This window comes from Colius striatus, chromosome 2, assembly GCF_028858725.1.
Source record: "Colius striatus isolate bColStr4 chromosome 2, bColStr4.1.hap1, whole genome shotgun sequence".
NCBI classification, from domain to species: domain Eukaryota; kingdom Metazoa; phylum Chordata; class Aves; order Coliiformes; family Coliidae; genus Colius; species Colius striatus.
The window spans coordinates 106,447,186-106,461,840 of NC_084760.1; the positions used below are offsets into that span (position 1 = coordinate 106,447,186).

The window sequence follows — 14,655 nt, forward strand, 5'->3', positions numbered from 1 at the left end:
TCTGCATCACCAACACAAAAACATTCAAAAGTACTAGCTACAAAACAAAGTATGCTGTTATCACTGTCAATTACTTTTAAGCTGAGCAGAAAACGGTAATTTCAAGCTAAGGTAGTGATTTCTACATATCAATATTTCAATTGATTTCCCAGTAAGCCAAGACTTCAGAGAGAACTCTATCAATCAAAAGCAAACAAACAAAAATAGCTGCCTGCCTTGTGATATCACAATTACAGTCTGGGAGATCTGAATCCACACTGCCGTCTTCCGCCATCCTCACAGCGTGCAAGTCTTCTGCTACCACCATGAAATTTTCCAGCATTTAAGAAGAACTTCCACTCCAAAAGCCTGCAAACACTGTGCTTTGGGTGGGGGGAGGAAAAGGGACACACTTCTCTTTGCTGGTGAGTACTGTATAGAAAATGTTGCACTCCAAACAAATGCTAGCAGCCGTTGCTTGATAACATGAGACTGAACGGTGACAAGTGGTCATGTTTCTAAATAAAACTTGCATTCATCAACATGTGCCAGACTTGATCTCCAGGAATGTGGACCTTGAGTGCCAGGGGAAAGGATGAAAACATATAACAAAGACTTCTTTGCAAAGCCTGAGCAGTTGCTGCAATGCACTGCTTCCTGGCTATCAACATCTGTAACTTTTCTTGCACAGGGCTGACATATCAAAAGAAAACATCTGAAAGGATGAAAATGTTTTAGAAAGACAGGAAAAAAACCCCTGATGCTGAGACACAGCTACCTTTCTGTAGCCACTTCTGCTGCAGTTACAGACATCCTCAGAGTAGATGGACAAGGAAACAATGTGAGAGAGAAGGAGACGGGGAGAGGAAAGAAGGGGAAGGGAAGAAAGAGGGGGAAGAGAGACACAGAGAAAGAGAGAAAGAAAAAGAAAGAGGGGGGGAGAAGAGAGGGAGAAAGAGAGGAAAGAAGGAAAGGGGAAGAGAGTAAGAAAGAGAGAGAAAGAAAGGGAGAAAGAAAGGAAGGCTATTAAAGGTGAATGGAGAAGTTCTACTGCACAGCATAAAATCAACAGGTAAGATTCAGACTGTATACATATTATCATACTATAATACTAAAGCATTTTCATAGAGTGCCTCCTATTTGTTCATAGCTGTAAGGAACAACCCACTAAGAAACATGCTCCAGCCAAGGTATGACTATAGATTTGCAGAAAAGCACACATGCTCTAATAACTTATTAATGCTGTCAGGGATCTACAACATGAAAAGGTGTATTTTATTCTCAACAACCAGAACAACCCATCTGCAGTTACTAGCTAAGTGTAGCCAAATAGGACTATATGATGCTCCAAACTCCAAAATAACATTACAGGAATGCACCTCAATATATAGTAACACATTTTAAAGAGCCTCTGGACCCTTCCAAAAATTATGTTGGGGGATACAAACTCTTTTGTCCAGTGGGAAATAGACATAAATACAAGTACTTTGTATGTACATTAATGAATAACTTGGGCTTTAAATGCTATCAACTTAATCTACAGTTGAACCAGAAAAAATTCCATAACCTCACATCACCACATACTTCATAACTTCAGTAACACAACATCCAAACTTTGCATTTATTTTCAATTCAGTAAGCACTGGAATGAAAAGGATGTTTAACTTCATGTAATAGTGCTAAGCACAGTACTTGAGAAGGTTAAGTTGAAATTATGTGGAAATATAAGTAAATAAATATTTTACATAAGTCAGTTGCAGTTTATATCTCCCTGCTCAAAAACTGATACAGAATCCTGAAGCTTTACCTGTTCCTATAGAAAAGACTAACCTCTCATACTGAACAGATAATACAGATCTTTTAAAGATGTGTCTTTCATTTTATGAATGCAAGCACCTTCCACAAGAAACTTCCTGAAGGTATTTTTTCAACATCTGTCTGAGTGGGTGTTTCAAAAAGACAAACACAAAGACACAACAAATATACTTTATGTTCAACAACTGGTGAGCTATCACATCCTCTGAAACCAGCAGCCTCCTCGACTGTAATGTACCACTTCCTGACTTACTTGTTCTGTAGGAAACACAGAGTGCTCATTACTTTAAAATGAACCACTACAAAATGAGCTGGAGCCACCAGAATACTTCTACTTACATAAATTTTATTGCATCCTTGCTTACAAATGTCAGAGCAGGAATGCAGTGAAATCATATGAAAAAAAGAACAAATGAAAAATGAGACAAAACTAAACAAATCCCTTAGCTGCTAACAGGATTAAAATATTTCTAATTCAATTGTGTTTACATCACAGAAGAGTAAAATACAAAGTTTATGTACATTTTATGAAGTGTGAAATTGTTACAAAATTGTTGCACATAATGGGAAGGATTTGTTTCTTCACATATCAAAACCCAATTCTGTTAAGTAATGAAAATTGCTGTTATATTTTTGACCTCGTGCAAAAAGAACCTTTAAGCTCAATGTGCATTTATCTACCTGCAGTTAGTCTCCATTAGTGAAAAATCAGGGAGAAAAACTAAGACAATTTTGGAACATTTCTTCTCAAAATCCAAAACTACAAATGCACTGTCTTGACTACTCTGCCAAGAATATTTTAGAAAAACTACATTTGCACTCAGCTTTAAGCACTCATCTGAAGTAAGATGGTACCAGAGCAAGGCTCACTAAATTTGACTGCTACTGATCCTATATTGTTGTAGCAGATAATGTTTTGAATTGACTCTTTTTGAAGAAATTATGTCAGGTACTGTAAAGTGAAATTGAAAGGTGAATTTCACAGAAATATGTTCATGATTAAGAATAAACTCAGTTAATGACAAAAGGCAGACAATAAAATGACTTTAAATTCATGACATACAGCATATTAACCCGTCCATGTAGCAAAACAACTGTTTTACCTGGCTGCAATAAGATCTAGAAGATGTTGCCACCTGTCATTGATCTTGCCAAGTTTGTACTCAATCTCTGATGCCTTACTCTCATGGCTGGCTTTAGCAAGTCGCTCTCCCATTTGTTGGAGCTGAATTTTGTTCTTCTGGGCTACAGCAATTTCCTCTTGATAATCCTGGACAGTAAAGAGCAATCAGGAGTCTGAACATTTATTCTCTCTGCTCTACAATACTGAGGAACCATACAAAAACACAAGTGATTTTTTTTTCTTTGGTGATTGATGCAGTGGAGAGACAACCTCTTAAATATTAGATGTATAACCATGAACAACTTTATCAGAAGAATAAAGGATGAAACAAGGCAAACCACAACATCTTCTATAAAAACATCTGTTATAGTTAAGCTCATCAGAGGCAATTCTGATTGGACTTTTGGTAAAGTATTCAGATGCTTTTGACTTTGCATTCACTTTGTTTTCTGGTATCCTGTGAGGTCCCAGCTCAAGAAATACATGAAAATGTTGCATAGTGAGAGAAGAATATGATCACACAGTCTTACTGGAACTTATAAACACTGGTGTAAGGTAAAACATTCAGGCCTGTTAATTCAGATTCCTCTTTGTAACAGAAAACAAGAGCAGTTAAAGAACAGCATGGGAACATACACGCATTGCACTATACCTTTTTAAGTTTCTCGATCATTTCTTCTATGAGGATGTCACCATTTTGAGAAACCTTACTTTCCATTTGTGTCAGCCACTCACAGAGCTCCTTGTTCTTCTCACTGAAGACAGCCCACTCATTCAGTCTCTCACTAACTTGTTGTCGACGTAAGGAGACCTTAAAACATTTGCAGAGATTGAACAAAATCAAAATAGTAAATGCATTTAAGAGGTACTGAAAACAGTTTTGTGCCTTACTGTGAACTCCTCTGGCCCTGAAAAAGCATTCCAACCACTTACTTGTCCTTAAAGCAAAGTGAAGCCATACTGCAAAAACTTTGTCTGACTCTTTGTAAGTTTAGAGGTGTTAATCTCAGGTTTCCTGTTAGCTATATTCCGTGCATAAAGAGAAGTGTCCAAACATTAAGCTCAGTAGCCTGCTAATGTCTCATTTTATAATGTCACTAACCCAAAGGTTTAATTAGAAGATTAAAAATATTTTTTATTATAATTTTTGCTCCCTTATAAAATGTTATATTATTTTTTTCATTTTAGTCTAAGAGACTAAAAAAGAGAAGTCATAAATTCCTGACCAAAGCAGAAAAAGAGACATACATAGCATAGGTAAGCCAATGTACATAAGCATGATATTTCAGTGCTATGGTAAATACAGTATATTTTGCATAAGTAATTTTCTACTTGTGTCCAGATACACTCATTTCATAGATGACTACTTCTCCTGAATGAGTATGACATTTTGAGAGACTCCAAAGGACTGAAGTGTACCCTGACAGGAAAGAAGAGGTATAAAACATCAAACAGGCAAATGCTATAATTACTACAAGAGGAATGAGAACGTTGTTATATTTTAAAAACTGCTATAGCTATACTGTCTCAGACTATAAACAGCAATAGATAGACAAAAATGGACACTGAAATAAAAATAGCAGAAGAGGATGAGCAACAAAATCATCTGTCCAGTTTCAGACATTTGTACAACTACTTACGTCCTTCTTATTGCAATCTGTATTGTTTCTGAATTAATAGCAGCATTTCAGCTGAAAAGATGAAGACTGCATTTGCTTTTTCATAAACAAAAGTGATGTGTTTTTTAACTACCATGTGAGGTTTAACAGGGGCATACACATGATCTCACATTTCCTTTTTGTGGTTCTAAACTTGATGGCAGCTTTCCGGAAAGAATCAACAGTTGAACAAAGTGTTGCATTACATTTGGTTACACCCTGAAACGTTCAGTACACACAAAACTAAGATTAAACTCCTATACTTGGCTCCCTCCTTTACTGTAAACATACATGCAGTGACTGCACCACAATTTAGATGTATCTACATAAGTTCATTCAAATGCAAGTAACTCGTAACAAGTTCTATGCTGTTGACTGTGAAATGTTTATCCTACCTTGGGGGTGGTTTTGAAGCCTTCACAGTTACCTTAGATGAGGTTAGCTATTTCAATGTTAGCCCTCGTATATCTGGGCTATAATCTGAACCACAGAAATAATACCAGGATAATCTGAAAAATTGACTGAGGGAGACTCCACTACTTGGATTTCTAAATACAAAATGGAGGCCGGAAACACACCAACAGCATGATGGACCAGAAAAATCAAACAATACTCCTCAGCTCATTTTGCAGCCAAGCAAGTCACCCTCAGACTAAAAGAAATGCAGACACCAAAGTCTAAAAAAGCAGAAGCTTTCAACAGAACTGATCCAGCACAATACAGAACTATACAATACAGTAATGTTGATGAGGAAGGAGACATGCTTTCTGAGCACAGGTCCTCCATCAAAGCACAGTACATTGTACTATTTTGTTTTTTCCCCAGCCAGACACGTCACAGTACCACAGGACACAGTGTGACTTTTTTGTTGTTTTTTTTTTTTTTTCAGGGCACCTTAAATACAACATAGCAGCCAGGATAAAGTCCAAAAGATATAAAAACACTAGCAGTGAGACACTTCAACAGATGGTTTCTCTGATTCTGTTAAGAGTTCAGTTTACAATCTGAGTGTGTCTATATGCATCTTTTCTAAAAGCTGCCACTCGCATTCACTTTTTTTCCCAACACTTCTGTAGCCTGCATGCTCATATTACTGCACAGTACTATACTTGCCTGGTGGCACAGCTCCTCCCACTGTCTGTGCAGAAGCTCCATGCGCTCACTGAGGACTGAGATATCGTCTGCACTGATATATATAGATAAGGTCTCCTTTATCAGAGAGAGGTTTGCAAGGTCATCTGTCCATCCTTCAACAGCATTTTCTAACTCCTTAAAAGAAGCACACAAGAAAAAAGGACCAGTTTGCTAATAAAAATTTGATGATGTGCAAAGACAAGCATTGTTACTCCACTGAATTCAAGTAATAGCTGAACAGACTCACCATTTCAAATGGTCTGTTTCAGCCCCATTTATAAGAAAAACTCCAACACTATATGTACCAATATTTTTGGAGTTATGAGAGAAGTGAGTCTCCAACAGAGAATGATATTTGTAACAAGTAGTCACAAACTGATATACTACTCAAATCTCTGTAAAATTCAAAGGTATTTGAAAATGTAAGCATTGGTTCAGACTTCTTTGTGTCGAAAATATTTTTGAGTTGTAACTCATTTCTAAACCGCAAAGAATATAGCACATCATCTAAGATTCCCAAAAGTATTCTTATCTCAAACAAAAGCTCTGTAACAGAAGTTTAGGTTCTACCCGTTTAAATTTGAAGCTAGAATTTCTACCATAAAAACACACCAGTATTTAGCACTTCAACAGCAGTTTTCATATCCTGTTCTGAACTCACTTTGATCAGTTCTATATGTACCCTGCAAGATCTTCATTATAGTGGCACCACTCAGGTATTATGCTATCCAATTATTACATAGATATTTTCTGGTCACAAGGATGGTTGACTGGTTTGTACAGTCAGTAATGTAAAGCCTATTAACAATAGAGGAGGATACTGCACAAAAGCAGATAAAGATGACACAAGTCAACAGAGAATAACTGCTTTACCTTGCAACGAATCTGCTCTGCATGCAACTCATCATGGTGTTCCGGTAAAGGCTGAGAAAGCTTTTTTTTGAATGATCTTAGCTTCTCCAGTGAGTCTCCTATGCCCTTTTCAGATTTTTCCCAGTCCTGAAGGCAGAATGTTTATTAGACTTCAATTCATATCTGGATTACACTTGAATCTGTTGATTTGCCTAACTAACCACTAAACAGTGAACAATTAATCCCCCTCAAAATAATACGCATATTCTCAGATCTTGAGTTGTGTTTGTGTAACTGTCAATTTGGTGTGTGTGTGTCTCTGCTAGCAGAAATACCCAAGTTAAAGTCTCTTATTATTACAACATTGTCTTTATCCAACTTCATCCTTTCAGAAGGATGCAAAAATTATTTTCCACTTCTTTTTTGGAGGCCTGTAAACATGCCATAATTCATTGACAAAAGCTCCATTCAGATGCATTAATCTCCAGAAAAAAATAAAACAAACAGTAGTTGGGGATACTGCAAATTCAGGTAAGATTGAAATACCTACAAGTATCTTCTGTAAATTAGGATTCTAGCAACTACATCCAGCTTTAGTGTTTGTATAATTTCCAAAATTTTCAATGTTTCCAATCCAATCAAACTATACGAACCCTCATGTGACAGGATAGTTTTATCTGCCTCATCTGGTTATTAGTCTATTAAAAAGGTAGTCACAGACAGAGAGATCTTCAGCTACCCTGTCAATCTACAGGAATACTAGTTGTGCAGCACTCAAAAATATGGATCTCGCTTCTCTTAGTCTACTCTTTAAATTTATTCTCTTTCTATCACTGCTTTTGTATTTCTCTCCTTCCCTTTTTTTTCCAATCTATGCCAGTATTTAATGATCTTCAGGATGGGGAATTACAAACAGGTTTTGCAGAAGCCCTCTCTATTTAGTGTCTTCTTTCTTCTCTCCTTAGTAAGCAATATGACCTTACATAACAGTTGTCTGTGATGTTACTAATTCAACAAATACTCCTCTAGAATATACACTTGTGTTTCGCATTTGAACAGAAAACCACTAAAAAGTCATATATTTTAGACAAAGAGAGCATTATGTAATGAAGGCTTGATATCTATAAGAAAATTTGTGCAATTTGCATGGTAATTTCCCTACTTCCTTATCTTCAAGCACTAAGTTCTATACTTTCATTGAGACAAAATTAAAGAATCATAGAATCACTTTGGTTGGAAAAGACCTTTAAGATCATCAAGTCCAACCACTAACCTAACACTGCCAAGCCCATCATTAAACAATGTCCCTCAGAACCTCATCAGAACACAAAAAGTGCTACTTAAAGAAAAACTTCTTTTCTGTGAAGGTGACGGAGCACTGGCCCAAGCTGCCCAGGGAGGGTATGGAGTCACCATTTTCAGGTGTTTCCATGGCTTCCAACACATTAACCCTTGGCTCCCTGCTGCCACAGGGTTCCCCATCTCCTGCCTCCACTGAGATGGCAGATCCAAGAATGTCAGCAGCAGACCATCCCTCACATGACTGCGTGCTGTCGCCAGGCTTACTCCGTCAAGTCTGGATAGAACCTTTAGTCTCCCTAGATAACATGACTAAAATATCCTGACATAATTCTCTCAGTAGGGCTTGAAAAGAAGAAAAGTTGACTTATTCTAAAAGCTCTTGCTCTATTCTATGAATACAGAGAAGTCCAAATTTCATTGTTCTCCCTAGAATGAGTAAAATGGAAAAAACAGACTAAATTTAAATTCCAGTCCATCATCCTTAGTACTTAAAGTGAGGTTTGCAGGTATTCTGGACAAAGCTTACATGAAAATAAAGTTTAAGGCTGCCTTCTTGAAGATCATGGACATTTACCTAAATTAGTAAATGCATGAGACACCAGAAAAAAACAGACTACTACACTGCTAGACATATACTGACATGATCATGTAGAAGGAATAAAGCAGGTCTAATTTCAATGCAATATGTAGAAAATTAGCCATCACTTTGCAAAATAAAATGTAGTTTTGCTTTATGCTAAAAATAGGACTGGTAGGAATATCCTTTATTGGCAGTGTTCTGGAAATATCAATTAAAAGATGTCAACCAACATAAAAGGCTACTATGAAGTATTGCCACTCCAGACGTGATGAAATGCAATTGTGATTTCATGCAGTGTACATGCAATTCTTGTATTTGTGCTTATTCCTTGAGAACACTTTTCATCAACAGGATAGACAGTGAGAAAACACGATCTTGCTGAAGAAGTACAGAATGAATCACACACTCACTTTCAGTAGTAAAGCAAGCTGTTTCTTTTGTTGCTCCAGTTGGGTGCTAGCTATCTTCCAGCGTTCCTGAATTTCAGTAAGTTCTGTCTGCAGGAGTGCCTCAGCTCCACTGTCAGCAGAGAGCAGCAGCTGCTTCCCAGCTTCCACAGTGAGGATATAACTCCCTTGCTGTCTTAGAAGAACTTTCTCTTTAAGCTGAAAATATTAAGAGTTTTTTGTCAGCTTTGTCTTTTTAAATACATCTAACAATTCAGTATAATTCATTCTTAAGCCTATACTTTAACTGATTGCATGCCTTGTCTTGAGGATAACCTACTGCCCAAATGCTTTACCTTAACCTTTTCACAATCATTTACTAAAGCAGACATTTAGAAAATTTCTCCAAACAGACAAAGACATGAAGGACTTCTTTCTCCCCAGTTTCTAGAGAGCCTTTTACACAGGTCAAAAATCTTGAAGACACCAAGTTGCTAAATAGATACTGTTAACCTAACAGGAAGATGGACACTCAAGGAATTCTTTTTTGTTAGCTAGAATACATTCCTCAAACAGGTCACCATTGTTGTTTCTCAAGAACATTTCAGTGTGACTTTAGTTATAAAGCAAAACCAGAAGTAAAAAAGCTCAAGAGAAAGGGACCATCAAGTTCTCTGTTTTATGTTCTTTATGAATTCCAAATTTGATTCCATTACACTGCTGCTTCTGAGGCTATGCCTGTTTAAAAGAAGAACTAATATTGGTTGCTGCAAAGCAGATAGTCTGACTCTAATACATTTTAAAGAAAGTTTTAAATGATGATGGCTGTAAAAAAGGCAGCGACTTTTCCCCCTTTCTTCAAACACACTGGACATACCTGTACTTCATCCAGTAGTGTTCTGGCTTGCTGCAATGGGATGGGAACATTGCCCAACTCACTCACTGGCTGACAGGATATTTCCCCCAGCCACTTGCGCAATTTCTCTGCCATCTCCCTGTAGCGTTGCCACTGGTGAATCTGGCTGTCAATGATCCCCCTCCTCTGCTGAGCCCGGCGAATTACTCCTTGCCATTGGTTACTTAGAAGAGTCAGCTTCAGATTAAATTCATCCCTATTATAAATAGAGAAATAAAGAAAAACACATAGCAACCTTCAAACTTCCATCTATCTTCTTTAAGTGAAAGGGAAGATATTTTGTAGCTGTGAATTATGAAACGTTAGCGGAAAGGCACTGAAGTCTCTTGATAGCTGACTATGAGAACTGCACACTTCAAGTAGAATGGGGAGGAGTAAAGGACTCCAATTATTGCCACCTTAAAACCCCCAAACTTTTAACACATGACACTCTTTGACCTTCTCCCCAGAAACAGACAAAGAAAATCCACCCACCAGTTTTGCCCGTTTGGATGAACTAAATTCACAGTAAATCATGGAGACTTCACAATTCACCCCCACATTTACTATTGAGCTCAAAGCAAGCATAAAATATACACAGAATAAAGCTAACTTGTCCATTCCAATAAACTGTCCATCTCATATTAGGATCATGATACCCTTAGCAAAGCCAATGCATAAACACAAGTGTGAAGCCACTACTGTTTAACTGAGTCTCATTCATTTGATATCAAGTGTTTAAAACAAAATTTCAGACAGCAATGAATTCCTATCCCATCACATTTAGGCTGCAAGTGTTCTTAAATGGCAGTAGAGAATCCTCTTGGTAGAGGCAAATCTCCAACTGGCATAGGTCAAGTGTAACTCACTAAATCTGTCACCGCAGGCTTCTTTGGTGAAAGTGACATTTTAAAAGTACATTAGAATAGACACATATGTAACACGCTTGATAACTCAAGAGAAATCTTTGTCAGAGAAGCAGCCTCAAGGCTGTTGTGTTCCTAGAAGCAGTCACACATTCATATATCCCACAGCATCCTAAAGAACACTGCCTTATTTAAAAACTGGCTAATTGATGCTTAACGACACTGACAGTAACTTCTACTTCAGAAGAGCAAGATCTAAACATTGACATCTGTCATCTTCTCTGTTTGTAAGTTCCCCACAAGTCTAACTATTATTTAATACAAGCAGTAGTAACAATACAGGAATGTCTACCTGTCATCCACCTGTCCTTGTTCTAGGAGGTGCTGCCCATCAGAGATAATTGAGTGCAAAATCTGCTGGCGGCTGAACATCTCTGCCTGGAACAGCTGTTGTACAGGAGACAAGGATGTTAAACCAAAAGTTTACATTTTAATTCTATCTGTATGCATTGGTGAAAAAGAATTTACATGTATTTAATCTCATTTCAAATTAATTCATTGGGAGTTTTGTCATGAACTTTAATAGAAACATGCCTAATCTCATTGCAGGAGCTACTTGCAGCTTCTAGCAATTATTATGAGTTCCCTGAGATAAGAAAAATTGATTAAAAAGCACAATAATATTAACAGGAGCTAGGTTTTATGTCTTTGAGTACAATTGCATGATTGACATTATAATTCACAACAAAATCTAAATAGAGTGTTTAATGCATGGCCAGAAAGGGCACCTTTTATTTTCTGACATGTTCAAGAATATTATACTATTTTGTCTCAGTAAATTCAATTTATCCACAGATTCTGTGTGATAGTGTATACAAGCTTTTATTACAATTTTACACTGACAACAGAACTTTAAAAGAAATGGTCAGCCATGTGTAGGAGTTAGAAAACATTTTTGCACTTCTTCCAATTTTTGCAACGTATTTTGCAAATTTTTGCCATCAGCCACAATAAATTTTCACAACACTTTTAAAACTACCTTATTACTTACATACTACTTAAGACAAAAAAAAAAATCCTAAGTACTACTTAAGTAAAGATGACTTAAAAATAAATGACATAAATTTATTTTTAAAAGCATCTTCTTTTAGTAATGGACTGTGCCCTTAGATAAGGTGGTTCAGGAATATTATGCTGATGAAGGTATTCTGAGGCATCAGCTCAGGACTGGACCCACTGCATGTTCAAAAGGTTTTCAAACATTGAAAAAAGCAAGTATACCAGTAAGTACACCAGGATGAGATGTTTCTTGTCTCCTGTTAAGTGATGGTGTTTGCAGTTGACATAAGTTTACTGTTGCCTGAACTGAGAGCCACTACTCCCCAAATTCAGATTACACCTGTCATATGGCTTCCCCACCTGCTCAAATTGAGATGTACCAAACCCTGCACCTGCAACTGCTATCAAAATACCAACTGTCACCTGAACAATTAAATCCTTTAAGCACATTGTGTGTAGCTTTGGACTTCCAGATGATGGACTAATTTTCCAAAATGACATTTTGTCTCTCCAAATCATTGAGTTAATTTTTAAAGTGCTACTCAGGTCATAAATTTTCCCATAGAAAGAAATACTGTTGTCTAATTTCCTTGCAAAATTATTTGATAGTGTTCTTTGAATACCTTGGCTCTTATGAATGACTGAGCCTGAACCAGAGGGAAATTAATTGCTCTATTATCTCATGAACAAAACCACAATACTGTGTGGCTGAGAATTTCAGAAAGCTGAGCAAGAAGGCAAAAAATTTACTTCCTGTCACATCTACTTCTTTGAAGTTAGGGGGCATGGATGACGCATGGGAGGCAACAGCAACTACCAGCACTGCTGACAGATTGAGACTAAAAAGAACACAACTGCTTAAAAAAACCTCCACTCAAATCCAATAAACTCCCAACAGCAACAATTTTAATATCTTTTTTTTTTTTTTTAAGAGGATAGGTGAAACAAAAGCTTATGAAGCATGAAGAGCCCTGTATAGAGTGGAGGTACTCAAAAAAGGTAGACCCAAAGGAGAGACATTTCTGTCACTTGCTCTCTGTATGTACATTAACTCTGTACATAAGAGGGATATTCTGTTACGTGGGACCCCTTGCCATCCCAATTTTTTCTCATATGTACATAACTATGAATCATAGAAACGGGAATTCAAAGGAGAAGAAGAGGAAGGCAGGTGTTGAAATGTACAATATTGGCACACTGGAAAAAAAATCAGTAAATAAAGTGGCAAAAACCTTCCCCTTTCCCCTGCCAACACTTTCTCAAATGCTTCTTTCAGTGCATTTCCACTGTTCAGGTGTACCAAGCAATGTATCAAAGGCTTGTAAATGGATATCTGGAGAATTGCGCAAGAATGACTGCAAGTTGTCCTGACAGACTTATTTGATGTAGATGCTAGAGTTAGCGCATGATATTTGAAAATGGTATCACCTTCACATTGGAGGTTTGTCAATTTCAGTGAGAAGTTATTTCTAACTAAGGCCACTGAGGTAGCTGGGGTCCTCTCTGAATAAACATCAGAAGTATCAGTCAGTACTAGAAAGCTAATAACATAGCTGAAGACATTTCAATATCCATTCTGGTAATGCGTACTGAAAGAGAATGTTTTCTCATTATCTTCAAAAATATAAAGCAAAACAATCTGGAAATTAATATTAAGAAGTTTAGATTTCATCCTTTCAGCTGCAAGGAGTGGAAGGAAAGTTCTTCATAAGAATCAGGAGGCACTGCAAGGAACATTGAATGCTGAAGACAGTTAGATTATATAAAATGACAAAAAACTTCAAGTAAAAAAAATGCAGTTTACGATGTTTTCTTAGAATTAATCACAATATTTAGAAAATCAGATATTGGTTCTCTAAATTAAAGATGACTAAGTGTAATTGAAAAAAACTTCAACAGAGTGTGTGAGTACCGCTCATGTGAGCTAACTGCTCAGATAAAGGTTTCAGGAGAGAATTAAGCCGAGGTTTCAGGACACTGAATGCAAGAATATTGCCATTACCTCCTTTCAAAAAAATACAGCTATGAGTGGACCCAACAACAGTAGGAAGTTATCCACTTAGACAGTAATGATTTCTTGACATTCAGATCTCAAAGATCTGAGATGTCTCAACTCACAAAGGCACTGTCCAGTGCTGGCAGCACTAAGAGGAAATGAAACGGACAGTATTTATGAAAGCAAGGTAGTTAAATGCTAAACTAAATGTATGCTAAAGCAAGCAAAACTGGTGTGAATTACTTTCTGCTGTTAGACATTCATCTAGACTCTATGCTGTGAGATCTGAGGCAAGTTGAGGGGAAGGATATGACTCTTCTAATCATCTGGCATGAGCCTTTGGGTAGGTCAGATGAAAAAGTTGTGGGAACTGAAACTACTGTGGCCACATGGGAGCTTTGGTATGAAAATTGAGTTGCCATACTTATCTTTACCAGCATTCTTGGCAGTAACAGTATGGGTGGAGAAAAAATGTGCATCACTTGAATTCACTGAAGAATCATAAACACATCCTCTAGTAAAAACTCTGAATCAGCTTTTCCTTGCAGCAAAAGCTGGGCTCGTTCTTGATTTGTTACAAACAGACAAATGACTCTGGCACACAATTAAGATCAAACCAGTCTGTTCTCCAAGGAAATGTTACCAAATGATGAGTTATATAACTCAGTATTTGACATAAAAAGTCTTCCTTTGACATGCTCTTCAGATGCTGTTTATGTTGACAATTTAATAACAAATAAACAAAGTCATAATAAACTGAGAGAACAGAAGTTTTCCTCAGTTAGGACTGAAGGCAAAGGGTCAAATTGCATGAGAATAGGTAGATTCTATGGTAAGACCAATAAAATCTTTGATTTCCTTGGGTCAAACCAGTCTGAAGCAGACTAAATGTAGACGACAAGCACTCACAGGCATATTCATACATATGCACAAATGCAGACAGACATTAAAAGTTCTCCTGCAAACTGGGTACTATTGATATAGTTGCATATTTCTGTTTTTAAGACATC

At 37.0% G+C, this 14,655-nt stretch overlaps 1 protein-coding gene across 8 annotated transcripts in view; it reads right to left on the reverse strand.

The window, feature by feature from the left end:
• SYNE1 (spectrin repeat containing nuclear envelope protein 1) overlaps positions 1-14,655 on the reverse strand; it is a 287,050-nt gene that overhangs the window by 36,041 nt on the left and 236,354 nt on the right. For 7 of the 8 annotated variants that reach the window (XM_061988999.1, XM_061989000.1, XM_061988996.1 and 4 more), the window contains 7 exons: positions 10,943-11,037; positions 9,707-9,941; positions 8,854-9,048; positions 6,583-6,708; positions 5,689-5,844; positions 3,570-3,728; positions 2,898-3,064 (listed from right to left, as the gene is read on the reverse strand). In XM_061988999.1, the coding sequence (XP_061844983.1) occupies positions 2,898-3,064; positions 3,570-3,728; positions 5,689-5,844; positions 6,583-6,708; positions 8,854-9,048; positions 9,707-9,941; positions 10,943-11,037 (1,133 nt within the window). Of the gene's footprint in view, positions 1-2,897; positions 3,065-3,569; positions 3,729-4,557; positions 4,641-5,688; positions 5,845-6,582; positions 6,709-8,853; positions 9,049-9,706; positions 9,942-10,942; positions 11,038-14,655 lie in introns of those variants that run through there. The other variant, XM_061989001.1, reaches the window with a different exon arrangement.